General features: G+C 35.2%; 2 protein-coding genes across 3 annotated transcripts in view; one reads left to right on the forward strand and one right to left on the reverse strand.

Annotated features, from left to right (window-relative positions):
- The window catches only part of LOC149779661 (uncharacterized), a 232,750-nt gene that overhangs the window by 151,735 nt on the left and 66,225 nt on the right, over window positions 1-14,790 (reverse strand). The window lies entirely within an intron of this gene.
- Window positions 1-14,790, forward strand: part of LOC149779663 (uncharacterized) — an 83,504-nt gene that overhangs the window by 48,679 nt on the left and 20,035 nt on the right. For both annotated transcript variants that reach the window (XM_089940481.1, XM_089940482.1), the window contains 4 exons: window positions 1,909-2,210; window positions 4,174-4,254; window positions 6,358-6,667; window positions 12,072-12,175. In XM_089940481.1, the coding sequence (XP_089796607.1) occupies window positions 1,909-2,210; window positions 4,174-4,254; window positions 6,358-6,667; window positions 12,072-12,175 (797 nt within the window). The remainder of the gene's footprint in view (window positions 1-1,908; window positions 2,211-4,173; window positions 4,255-6,357; window positions 6,668-12,071; window positions 12,176-14,790) is intronic.

Genomic DNA, 14,790 nt, shown 5'->3' on the forward strand with positions numbered 1-14,790 from the left:
TCTACCTACCTACCTACAGTAGCGCGTATTCAGGTCAGCCACTTGCAACACCGTTGATATTTTATCCCTAGTGTTCAGTACAGTGACGTCACTGACGCTGGAAATTTCGAGACTATAAATATCGACTTGGGGATTTCCACATTTTGTAGCTATACATATATACTAGAATTCATAAACAGGAACGTCACTCAAGCTGAGGCTATAAAAAGATAGTGGGATTTTCCAAAGGAAAAACCCACAAGTTGCAGCTATAAATAGATAGTGGGATTTCATAGGAATTTCAGCTGATTATAGATACATAGGTATTTATCGACGATCGTCACAAAATGGAACGAAAAAATTGAAAAAGAAGAAGAAAATGAGAAGAGGAAGAAAGAAGAGGAGGAGGAAGAGAAGAAAGAAGAGGAAGAGAAGAAAGAAGAGGAGGAGAAAAAAAGAAGAAAAAGAGTGTAGGAGATAAAATAAGAACTTGGTGGAGAAAAAGAAGAAATTAGAAGAAGAAGAAGAAAACCCAAAGGCCCTTTTCAGGGCCCCCATATTTCTCGAAAAGAGATAGCCTTTCCATTGCCTACCCCTTTTTTATTTTGTTTTTATTTTTTTAAAAATAGAGACCCTCCCTGTTTCAATTTTACATAGACCCTATACAGTCCCAAGGGTTTTTGGCCATGTTAAATTTACATAGACCCTATATTGTCCCAGGGTTTTTGGCCATGTTAATTCCCCTAGACCCTATATTGTCCCAGGGTTTTTGGCCATGTTAATTCCCATAGACCCTATATGTTCCCACGATTTTTCTCCATGTTAAATTTACATAGACCCTATATGTTCCCAAGGGTATTTTTAATGATAAGTCCCATAGACCCTATACCATCCCCATTCACTACTGATAACAATCCGTTTTAGAATGGGCTTCTTGATTATACTTTGCAAGAAACTTTAACTTGTAGATATCACTGAAGCTAGTTGATGGTTATTTTTGCCATATGCGTTAGTATGGTGAGATTCAATACAAGATTTTAAGTGTTGCGTTACGGTTTTTGAAATCTAAAACAGTAGTTATATAACAAGTTTACAGAGACATGTTAAAAGCCTGGTTGTGTGGGACTGTAAAAAGTTATCTTTGCGTTATGTTGGAAGCGTTGTAGAATCATGCCCTTGTATTTAAGTAAGTTATTAAGATTTTGACCAAGTACAGTAACAGGAAAATATACTGGACCATCTCATGCAATTCATCCGCACTGGGAGACACATAAAGGGTGCATACTAATAATCCTTCTTTTAATACCTCGCTGAGTTCTACGTGTGTTGCATGTGACACATGACATTCTATTTAATAGTTACCTATTTGGACCGTAATTACATGAAGTCAAATGAGTATTTAATAGTTATTTTAATTTGGTTAGGTATTTTAAATTTGTCAGTGAGCCATGATTTGTCATTACGTCGGCCACCTTTAATTTTTACTTGTATTTTTATACGTGAAGAACATTATTTTACTGGTAAATGTCGTGCATTGTTAATTACCATAAAGAACATGCCATAGTTCAGATAAATCGATTGTGAAGATGCGAATCGTTGATTTGTTGAATATGTTGTAACAAATGACTTAATGCTTTTTTTAATATATGGATTGAGGAATGCCATACACAATGAAATTTCAAAATTCACAATCTGTCAAAGATACCAAGACGAATGTTATAAAAATATTCTTTCCAAGAATAGCACAGAGGGCTGATTATTCACTCCTATTTTAAATACCGATTGCCCTTCTGTATTAACTCTTTTACATATTTTGGCACATTGCTCTCGTCTTAAGTGAGTTCACTAATGTTGTGTTATAATTGACAAATACTTGAATCATTTACTGTTCATAAACATGTTGAAAACGTATTCGTGTCTTTGAAATAGAGACAGAAATAGATCCGTCATCAAGGTTAGCCGCATTAGTGAGAGAGAACCCTAAAGATGGTTATTCATCTAAGAGAGGAGCACCTGAGGGCCAAAGCAACACATTGAATGAAGAAGTGGTTCCACCCAGTGCCTCATTACCAGAAAGAAACCTGCTTGATAAAATATTTCAATATTTGGACATATACAGATTTCAATTTGCTGTTGCAACTGTTCTAATCGCATGTCTGGTAATGTCGATCTTTATGCATCAGAGTATGGGTTGGTGGATTATACTTTTCCTCGGAGTGCAGCTGGTTGTTGTACGTACTCGATATTTTTGTTCAATATTCTGCTCGATCGATATATAAGTTCCAGTTGGAACTTATATACACCACTCCCTCGATAACTCGCGAACCCACTTTAAACCAGAAAATACCCCAAAAATTGATCCCTATTTGTTGAACTTGAAAAAATCGCGATCAAGATTGGTAACGGAAACGTTGATATATCGCTCGTGTTATCGTCGAAAACGGTAGATAGGACCTGGAAATTTTAATCAACACTATAAAATATCATTTTTAAAAATAGGTCATACATTTTTGTCACATTTTCTTTCCAAACGACATTCCTAGTACGCGGCAATTAATGATATGTAAGGAAATTTCGATTAATGAACATGTCACTTACGCCAAGTGGAGGCAGTGCTTTAATAAATAGAAATTAAATGTAAAAAAATTATCCACTGAAATTTGTGTTCTAGTTCTATCATTTAATTCCTTTTAAGTTTAATCGTCATAAATACAATGTGACCTCTTGAAATTAAGCTTGAAATGCGTCAATCTACCATAACAGCTATGTCTGCGAGCGTTTCTCTGAGAACCTAGATGTGTGCCGACCGTGTTTTGATAAGTGACTTCCTGAAGTATTTGTTGCATTGTTGCACTGAATTAAAAGCTGGACTCCTTTGTACTATCACACTAATTATCTCTTTTGAATCAAATAAAGGAGGTGGAATTATATTTTAAAAAAAAGTTTAAAGGAACGAAAATCCAACAAACTTAAAATCTAGCGGCCACGGGCTTACATCAAGTGAACTCACTTTATTTGATCAATCGAACACTTATAATGCTATTGTGTATGTTATATAAACTACCTAACATTAACCGACTCTTTCATAACTGTGATCAAAGATAACAAGGCAGCCAAGCGAAATGAATACTTCGTAAAATAAAGAGCTTGATTTCACAGATAGAGTTCCATTGTCGGCAAGCGAATTTCCGAGAAATCTTGAACTGGCACTTTGAGATATCCTTAAGGATGATAAGAAGTTTCATTATTACTTCCAATGAATTCATGACATCAATATTGTACTAAATGAACAATATAAAAATTGAGTTTCGACGCAGACGATTATCACATGAAATAAATGTCGCGTGTTTTTTTTAAAAAAAAGGAAATTTGTTTGGTGGTGTATCAACAGTTAGCCTAGTTCCCTGCTCTGTGGACTCCTGATTTGGCAGGATAATATGGAACACCAATACGGGAACCAGACTCATCAGGAAAACATAAAGCAGTGACGTAATACACTGTTTTGTTTTGCGTGCACGTGATGGTTGTTGAAACCAGTTGGAATAATTTTTCATATGTTGGACATTTTGAAAATAAATGTTATTTAAACAGAATAACGAACAACTTCATTAGAAAAAGCGCGTTATTAAAATTCATTATCAACGTAATTGTAAAATGAAGATTCAGTCAATAAACAGCTCAGTTCCCTAACGCCGCTTCCCCCCTCCCCTCCACGGTTTTCTCGATATCAAAGCTATTTTTTCCAATTTTTGGAGGTCCCTCGGTAACTCGCGCCTCGCTTATAGTGCGGTCTGTTTGTGAACCCCGTTGTGCGCGAGTCATCGAGGGAGAGGTGTATGTATTTTTAAACGGAAATGAAATTAATCAGTCATTTTGAAACTTGAGTCAAGTCAAGGATTAACTGATACAAAATGGTAAATCGCGGACATTTCACTGCAGTAATGCGTGTGCTGAATAAAGCAGCAGAATAATCTTATACTTTCACGATTCTTTAAATTTCCTCCCTGATACCCGTTCTTATAAGCACATACTACATTCTTTACAATGTCTTTTCTGTTACAAGCGTAAACCTATACTCGGGAAAAATTTATTTAGAAAGATAAGACGAAAACTTCGCAGAAATTTTACCTAGGCTGAATAAATATTTAGACTAGAATTTGGTCACAGGACTCACTCATGATTTGTGTTCCACAGGTAATGGGAATTTTTGTTTGGGCAGAGATTGTATATCATCAGCTTGAGCGTGAATTGGAAAGGAAGATCGATGAATATTCGGTAAGGTTTGATTCAGATAAATAGAGCAAATACCTGTATGTAGCCGAACAATTAACCACTATTTCACAAACGAGAAAGGACAAATACAAATCTCGGCAATAATAGAAGTAGGCAACCATGAAACAGAACTTAAAATAATACTATTGAATTTATATAGAAATTTTCGTAAAACTTAAAGCGGTTGAACTTCTTTTATTTATGCTTGAAAATAGTTTAATAATAATAATAATAATAATAATACACCATATATTACTTGTAGAAAATTAAATTGCGAGGAAGCTGTATAATTCAAGGCACGTATAATCGATTGATTTGATTTGATTTCTAACTTTCTTCGGTGGTAATGTTTTATCCCATTTCTTCTATGCACCAGATAGTCTTGACTCTGTCAAAATAAATGTATATCTATTTGATTTCTCTTACCATGTCACGAAAAGGTATATTCTATACAACATGGCGCGTTGTATTTCTTCTCACATCTTTTATACAGGGATTACATCAAAGATGCGCTTAATAAAATACGTTAAATCTGCAAGATTTTAATTGTAAACCTTTCTACAATATACCCCAGATCTTGCATTTATAAAGTAAACTGTTATAAATAACTTTTCTTGCAGTGGAACATTTTGCTGCTATTTCAAAAAATGAGTAAGAACGATTGCCGATCAGAAATATAGCCAGCAATTGTATATTTAGAACATTTTATTTTTAAAAATATAATAATTTGAAAGATATCAATGCTAATTCAGGGCAATACAGATTTTGGCTTGTATATGGAGTAAAAAGGCTTTCTTGATTTTAGCAGCAGAAGGTCAAAGATTAAAGTCATGGTGATTGAAAGAAGAAAAAAGTTTTTTTTACACAGTTTGTGATTTTCTTGCATTTTGTAAAAGAAAGATGGCTTTCGATTTAAGGTCAAAAATTTAAACCCAATGTCACTTTCACTAAACGAAGAAATGTTTGTTTTGTCTATAATAACTATGGTACCATGGCCAAAATTTTGGAGGGCTTGCAGATTGGGTATTTAGGAGATCTGTTGATTTATGGGTCAAAAGATCAGGGTCTTTGTGAATCAATGAATAGAGTTTTTGCACAATACATTTTGTACTGCAACGTATTCTTCAGTTGAACATTTGTTGATGACTTTCACTTATATTCATAAGAGAAACATATAAATTCTAAAGTCTAAAGGTCAGAGGTCATGGTCATGGTAAATCTATTTAAAGAGTCAATGTTTATTTTTAAATGCCTTGATCAGAGGTTGAGGTCAATGAAACCCCTTGGTCAAAACTCTTCCTAGTCAATCACACCGTACTAGTGTCTACATAAAGGAATATTAGACACGGAACGGGCGTGAATGTGCCTTTCACATTATTCTTTTTATTATTTTACTTGCCATCTTTTGGAATTTTAAGATAAACTGATTTAATACAAAACTTGATTGTAAATTGACACGAGTTTGAAGAAACACAATATGTAACGAGTTGAAGTTCATGCATTCTTCAAGTCATTAATAGCACTGACGTACAATTTGTCGAAAACCAGGTCGCAGTTCGCCTTATTTAAAAAGTGTTGTAAGTTTATCCACGCCATTTTATCTGTGTTACTTTATTGGTTTTGCTTTATATCGATGAAAATGTGAGTGTTCAAGAGAAATAAAAGATTACTTCTTTGCAAATATGAATGATATACACATGGTATATACATACATACATACAGACAGACAGACAGACAGATATACATACATAATCATCGTTGGTAAAATCGTTTTTTTCTTAACGCTTGAATCAGAGAAAAAAATATAATAATCCATAATGAAAAGTGGACCGATAACGTTTCCGTTGTGACAGTTTATATTTATTTATTTATTTATTTATTAGACCAGGATGGTAAATATAGTACATTAGATTGTTTTCGGTGGCATCACATTTGTGTTCTAATAGTTTCAGGTACTTCATAGGAGCCATAATTACTTTTACTACTGCGACGAATTAAACATTTTAACTTTTTGTATGTAAATATTCATAGTTCTATCCTACATATTGTATAACTTCATTTCTTAAAACTACCAAACATGCTGTATTATTTAAGTATTTGTTTCAGGAATCAGCCATAACGGAAGATGATTTTGGATGCATACAATCAGTGGGCAAAAAGGACTCAGAGCAGCTAAAAAACATGAAAAGAATAATGGAAAAATCTTCATTGAAATCACCTACCACAGGAAAGAAAGTGACGGTCAGCATTTGGGATTTCGCTGGACAGTTTGTTTACTACTCAACACATCAACTTTTCCTTTCTCCACGAGCAATCTACATTGTTGCACTGAAGTTGACGAATGATCTAGTTGACTGTATTACAGATGACATCTGGTTTATGGATGCAAATGGCAAACGAGATCTCCACGTACACGGTGAGTAATATGTAACACAATTTTAACTTTACATAATTTTTATTTTAAGAAAACGTGGGTTATTTACCCTTGCTGAAAAATCTTCCATGCCATTGATATGAGGTAGTTATATGCATAGCTGTTTAATTTTAGCTTACCCGGCCATATGACCAAGTCAGTTGATAACACTGGACAACAAATTTTTACAAAAGTCATGTTACTGAAATAAAATTAGTCAATTCTTATCAATTTTTATGTGCTGAACACGAATATGACAGTCAAATTGCAAAATTGGCTCTAGTTTTTTTGTAATCTGCAAGAAATTAATGTTTACATAACGAAATGCATTCCAATAGTAAAAGGTCAACTGTAATAGCCTACCTATAAAAAATCAAGTCATTGACTACATCTTAGATTTCTTCGCCTGTCTCTTGTACAGCTGTTCGGGAGCATCTCTGAGGAGTGTCCAGCAGTAGTCAGCCAGCATTGTAGTGGACCATTTTCCCTGGTATCTTTGTTCCATTGTTGCGATATCTTGATGAAAACGTTCGCCGTGTTCATCACTAACAATACCACAGTTGCTAGGAAAGAAATCCAAATGGGAATGAAGGAAGTGAATCTTTAGAGACATATTGCAGCCAAGTTTCTTATACTTCATCAACATGTCTTCTACTAGTTCCTTATAGTTTTCTGCCCTAACATTTCCGAGGAAGTTTGTAGAAACTAGGCGAAAAGCATTCCATGCTTGTTTCGCGTCACCTTCCAGCAAGTTGTTGAACCGGTCATCTTTGAAAAGCTCTCGAATCTGAGGACCCACAAAAACTCCCTCTTTAATCTTTGCTTCGCTGAGTCGAGGGAATTTTTCATGCAGGTATCGGAATGCTGGCAAAGTCCGGTCAATGGCTTTCACGAAGTTCTTCATCAAACCTAGTTTGATGTGAAGGGGTGGTAGCAAGATTTTCTGAGCCTCAACCAGAGCTGGGTGTTGGATATTCTTCTCTCCAATGGCTACATTCTGCCTGTGAGTCCATTCCTTCCTCATGTAGTGCATTTCCCTTGCTCGGCTATCCCACTCGCATAAGAAACACATGTATTTTGTATATCCTTGCTGCAGTCCCATTAAAAGGGCAACTACCTTCAAATCACCACAGAGGTGCCAGCTGTACTTGTTATACTCAATGGAATTCAGTAGCTGCCTTAAGTTATCCTATGTCTCTTTCATGTGGACAGCATACGCTACTGGAATAGATGGAAGAATGTTTCCATTGTGCAAAAGCACAGCCTTGAGACTCAGTTTCGAAGAGTCCACAAATAGTCTCCATTCTTGTGGGTCATGAGTGATTTTTAAAGCATTCACGAGGCCCTCAATATCGGAACAGAATATCAGATTACTTTCCTTTCTGAAGAAAGGCTCCAATTGCTGGTGGCGCTTTCGATATGCAGTAATTGTGACATCTTCTTCTAGAAGATTCCATTGTTGGAGTCTTGATCCTAGCAGTTCTGCCTTGTTCTTTGATAAGTCCAAATCACGAATCAGGTCATTTAGTTCTTCCTGTGTTATTCTGTGTGGGGTTGATGATGCACCACAGTGAAAATCTGGATCACTGCATGCTGATGGACCAGGAGAAGAACAGGTCGACTCACCTTTGTCTTCGTCAGATGAATCAAGAGAATATTCTGCTGGAGGTTCTGGAATAGGAAGTCCCTCACCATGTGGAACTGGTCTCAATGCAGACGGAATGTTTGGGTAGACTATTCTCGACTTCTTTCGCTTCGTTATTCCGCCGGAAAGAGGAGGAACCAAGCAGAAGTAACAGTCATTTAGGTGGTTGCTTGGCTCTCTCCACACCATTGGGACTGCAAACGGCATTGATGACCTTTTGCAATTCAACCACTGTGAAAGCTGTGTTGTACATGTAGCACAGCATATATGCGGAGCCCAAGGCTTGTCTTGGTCACCAACCTTGCATCCGAAGTAAAGATGATATGCCTTCTTCACTTGAGAATTGATACTTTTCTTCTGGTTGGCAAATGTCACTTCCCCACAAATATAGCAAAAATTGTCCGCGGTATTAACACACTTTCGAGGCATTACTGTTCTTTATTGTACGTAAATGGATAAAATAATAAGTTTTATGTAACAGTAGCTTGAACTGTCTCGCACAACGTCTAAAATATTTTAAATGCTGAACCTATCTGATTGGGCTTTATATAGTACACTGCTTACGTCAGCTTCAGCAGCCGCCTGGCATTAGTATAATAGGCCTACACATGTATAGTACACTGCTGACGTCAACTTACTTCAGCAGCCGCATGGCATTAGTATTGCATTGCATCAGAAAATGATGCAATCAACTGTGGATGATGTGAGCATGATGGTATTATGCAATGTTACATCATTATTCCGGATGTTGCTGCAGTCCTACTGGAGAAATTTACACCGTGAAACATAGAAAATGAGGTATATGAATATCTTCAAAACGAGAGCCAATACAAATTTTTCACGGTTATATTCGTGTTCGGCACACCAAAATACTACAGATTAGGGCCTTTTCAAGTCAGTAATGATTTCACTGTTGACCAGTGTAATATGATCCTGCGTCTAGTGTGCCTTACCTGTTGTACATCAACCTGTGATGTTTTCATCTTCGTAGAAATACACTGGACTATTTTCCTCTAAACTTGGATTACACTCTTCATTGAGAAAGAACTTTCAATTTTGAGCAAAGGATCCCGATTTTCCATCAAACTGGGCCACTATTACTAAAGACGGGAAAAACCTTCTCCTCAGTAAGTGCTCAACCTAATTAGACCAAATCAGACATAGTGTATTTCAGCATATTGATCTTTAAAAAAATTTTTGTTTCAATAAGCGATTCTGATCATACATCAAATATATATCGGTCGTCATAAAAATCGGTGACCTTCAAACACCCTCTAGAAAGAGACCCAACAAAACGCGACCAAACTTTACTGAAAACACTCCATCTCCAGCAAATATTTACAAATGATTCTGATTTGCTTTCAGATATGGCTGTCTTGTCTGCAAGTAGAAAACCTTTAAACCTCTTATTAAAAATAAATCAATAAAACGTGACCAAATTTGACAGCAAGCATCCTGGTATCTGGTCTTTAAAATTCGCATAAAGGATGCTGATTAGTTATTTGATAAGGATGTTGTTACTAAAAATGGAAAACACAGAATGGACTTACGCCGATAAGCCACTAGACATAATCTGAGCAATTTTGAAAGAAATATTAGAGCATAAAGGAAAGTAATGACAGTCACGTTTAAAATTATATAATTGATGCCGATCTGCCATTAAATGTGACTGCCATTACTACATATAAAAAAATATTTCAACGACTTCTTCTCATAAGTGCTGAACAGAACTGAATGAGATTGTTGCTCAAGATTTTCTGGCATTAAGGAATTTGAAATTTGAACAATCATTAAAACTGTACACTTTTAATGAAAATAGAAAGCTCTCTGAACAGCTCTGGTTTAGATAAGTCTGAACATAATTTCGACCAAAGTTTACAGAGGTTAAAACCTCATTGCTTACACGATATTTAAACTTATGCAAAATAAAATCAACAGGCTATTAAATATGGTCAGTTGTCCTACACATTTTATACCGCTGGACATATCATAACCAGATTTGACAGAAAATAATACTTTTATTGACTCATATGGCTGTAAGGCCAAGTGACCTATGATGTGACCTGTGTTGTGCATTTTTCGTTTCACAACATTTCCTTGTTTAAACCTTTAACAAAACAAATCAACCAATTTCAACCAAAATGTGGCAAAGAGCATTTTGAAATAAAGTTTTCAAATGTGAACAAATTATGGTCGTCTTTAAGAAAGGAAATAAAGCCTTCTAACGAATTCTCAAAATTCGAAGAACAGAATTTAACCAAATTTGACAGAATGCAACCTGAATGTAGCCTTTGAACATTGTACATGTAGTGCGGATTCACCATCAAATATGGATAATGATACCATAAGACAACAAAACATAGATAAATCTTGAAACAATTGATTTTATAAGCAATCAAAAGTTTGAGTATATTTTTTTAATACAGAAATCATCTAATATTCCAGCTTTCATGGTTAACTGCTACTCGGCATATGTCCGGCACACGGGCGATCTCAGGCTCACTGGAGATTCTTGTCATGTCTGATGAAATGCTATGTAAGGAAAGTATTAACATTTTGGTAATGATGCGAATAACAACACAAGCAAATATACACCTCGCTTTGTAATATATTCATCACGTAACCACTGATCATCGTTGAGTCAATATGTGAAATACCATGATGAATCGATTGTAGTTTTGCATGAAATAACTACGTTGAGGTACATGTTCTGGCATTAATGGGGAGAAGTAACCCAATGTAAAAATGATTGAGATCACACTTTCCGTCAGTGACATCGTATATAATGCGAAGACCATTGTCTTTTGACTTTGGTAGACACTAGATTCCACAAACAGGAGAATATATATTTTCACTGACTTTTCAAACCACTTGTATCTGCTTCTTAGTTTGATGTGTAATCACGTGTCAATCCTCATCAAGAAGCATTTATATGTAATGTACTGAATGAAGCAAACCCAATACTTACCTGTCATTGATAAACAACATTCCGCAACACAATGGATGTTTTGTGGTTTTCACCTGTGTCAACTGGATTCTATTAAAGCTAGTCAAAGCTATAAGAAAAAATAAATGTGGCATCAAAATAGGGAACTGAGAATGAAAAATCTCTAATACAATTCATATCTTGATTGTCACTGACAACTGCCATTTCGTTTGAAAGCTGACCGCATGAAACACAAAGAACATATATCCATTTTTAGAGAATGAATTTCTTGGTAAGATGTAGATAAATATCTTCTACGTATATTTGCCTTACGAATTGTAGGCGAAGAAAGGCATACATTTTGAAATTTCTTGGCAATATTGTTCTCCATTTCATCAAAATGAAAATCAGAAGGGGTTCAGTGCCGATGTGTGGAAGGTTGACAAGTCAATGGCTATATATTCTGTGACAAGCTTACATTATAACTGTGCACATTTACAGGAAATAATATTTGGCCAGGTATCTGGTTCTGTGTGTTTTCCAAATCCCCCGCACTCAATTTGTCCCACCAACAGTGAATCAGTGGCTTTCCCAAGCATCTGATTAATTTCAAAACTATGTTCTCTTTGATAGAAATATTTCGCAGCATATTCAACAACTGTGGTTACTATATGGGTCAATTCTCGTGATCTATTCTTTGTTGTACTCGTAGATGTCATTAAAACCGAACAATTTACACCCATAATACAGTTTTTATTCTTCTAAAATCTATAACTTGCATCTCAAGTGTTACAACACAGCCACGGTCCTTATTTTCCATTCTGACATGTTTTCAGCTGGATACAGATTCTGGTTGCGCTCTCTGTACAGTTATATTGGTGGATCTTCTGAGCATCGCAATGTAATTCTTGTTGGCACTCACAAAGACAAGATCCAAGGGGTAAGATTCTATTTTATTTCAGGCCGGAATGTGACACCATTCCGGCTTACGGACTAATGACATTTGTTTGATAGCTTTTTATGGCTTCAGTTCTCAAGTTAGAGTGTCCATTTATGTCATTTTCTCAGACATTAGTCAATGCAGAATCACGTTAGTAGGTATTTAGATACGTCACGTAGACTACTATAATTTTCAATGAAAATTAGGTCAGTATATTTCAGTGATTTTGTGTAACTTTTGTGTTTAACTAATTGTCTCACCTCTATTGTTTGTGAAGGCACAAAACATGGCATGTTAATACGTCGTGAGTAGAACAATTAGGTCAATGTGTAAATTATTTCTTGATTCAGTGATTTGTACTTACTTTTTACTTTAAGCTCAGCTTCTCTATGATAGAGCTTGCGCTTGATAGATTCACATAACCTAGTACACATGAACCAGTTCATGCGAAAACCGGCCTTATGACACTGAGCGAGAAACGCTGAAAAACCCCACTCAAAGTATGAGGTAAACAGTTTCGTAAGTCGCGATTACGCGGACGTGATTTGCCATTTTCAAGAGTAACCGATACTGGACTCAAGAGAAATTCTTTGCCAGTTTTTCATAAGTTCCGGAGATGACGATGTATTTATGGTTAGTTTATCCCAAATATGCAAATAAGTATTTCGAAAATGACTAAGTGTATATGTTATAATTATTCCTGTATTTATCGTAACCGATCAATTTGTTTATTCTTTGCTTATCGACAAATGAATCCAAAAAAGTAGAGTACTAACGCGGGTGGGTGGGGAGAGGCCGGTACGTCAGGGGTCAGGGGGCACCAACATAGCTGATACAAATTAAAATGCTGGACAAGGGTGAGCCATGATTGTCGCCCCGGGCGCCATTTACCCTTAGTACGCCACGGATCCACACCTTAAAAAATATATGAATATATACCACATTATGTCCTATATCTCCTTAGTAAATGGAAAAATATTAAATCTGAGAATTATTTCATGCATTTATCACTTATACTTTCTCTGACCTTGATAAAAAAACCCAGAAGAAATGTTTTGTTCCGCAAAATAGTGTAAAGTAAATACAATAGTTATGTAGGAGAAAAAAAAAACGATTGTTTGCAACAATGTAGTTTCGGTGGTACAACCAGTAGATCTGTCTGTACATTTTTAATATTTTGACATGCCTATCCGAGCGATCCCTGTTCAAATGCCATTGTCGCTCTCTCCGCACAAGTTTTCCTTGTTCATGACACTAAATTTTATCTTTAGAAACATGTTAATTTTGAAAGAATAGAAAATGATGGAATTAATATGTATATATTTGATTTTATAATCAAGCTTTTAACGCAGTGAAAATGTATAAAAGTCCATTAAATCCTATAAATAATGGAAAGGTTTAATATAAAAAAATGAAGAAATAGAAAGACGTAATTTCATAGTATAATTAACTATAGGAAACTGAAGTAACTTTGCAACGTAATGCAAAATATTTCAGGACACTTCATTATAAACTTTTTGAGAGTTTGCTTTAATGGATATTTTTGCCGGGCACAATCAAATACATTTTAGTATGTCAATCGGTATTAACTTTTTTGTCTAATGAGAAGTAGTCAAACCTATGATCTGGATATTTACATTAACAATTTTTTCTTTTGGGAAAATGCCAACGACCTCATAATATAAAAATGAGAGAATCATTAACTGAACGGTGATTTTTTATATTTAAAAAAATTATTTTTGCAACCTTTCGTGCATTAAGTGTTATTTGTATCTGTGCGCATGGTGGATCCAGGAAGGGTGGGTGTGGCCAATACAAGTGGGTCAACCCAATTCAGGAGTGTGCTGTCTGTACGTATGTGTGTGCAGGTACATCAGGATGTCTGTCTGGCCATCTGTGTGTCTAAATGGATATGGAAGATGATGTAACCGTCAAGGCCATACAAAGACGAAACCGCTAATTTGTAAACTCTTTCTTTACATGAGATTATTTGAATCTTATTTTCATTACATGTGTTGTGTTATTTGGATTTTTAACGTAGCTTTAATAATATTTCAGTCATATCGCTACGATGTATGCAGTGTGACATTTTATAGTGTTGTTTCACTTTCATTCCATGAGATTATTTGATCTTATTTTCATTCGATGAGATTATTTGAATCTCACTTTCATTACATGACATTACATGAGATTATTTGAAAATTACTTTTATTATGTGAGATTATATGAATCTTGCCGTCATACATTTGAATATATGAATCATTTTTTTTTGTTTGTTTTCCTAATCGTGAATGTTTGGATAAAGCAATTGAATGAGACGTATGTTTAGAGCATGAAAGATTCACTGTATTTGTGTATGCATATATATATATATATATATATATATATATATATATATATATATATATATATATATATATATATATATATATTAATTTAATAAATTTCCATCTTTCATCACATTGTGTTGTGTTGTCATTTGATCCAAGCATCCATTCAGGTCTATCCTGTTACAATTATTTTAACATGTATTCAAAGATATATTTGCGGAACACTTTCATGCATCGATTCTCGCTTGTTGGTATGATACGATGTTGGTGCCTCGTATAATGGGA

The sequence above is a fragment of the Sinohyriopsis cumingii genome, chromosome 17 (genome assembly GCF_028554795.1).
Source record: "Sinohyriopsis cumingii isolate HCF-2022 chromosome 17, ASM2855479v2, whole genome shotgun sequence".
NCBI classification, from domain to species: domain Eukaryota; kingdom Metazoa; phylum Mollusca; class Bivalvia; order Unionida; family Unionidae; genus Sinohyriopsis; species Sinohyriopsis cumingii.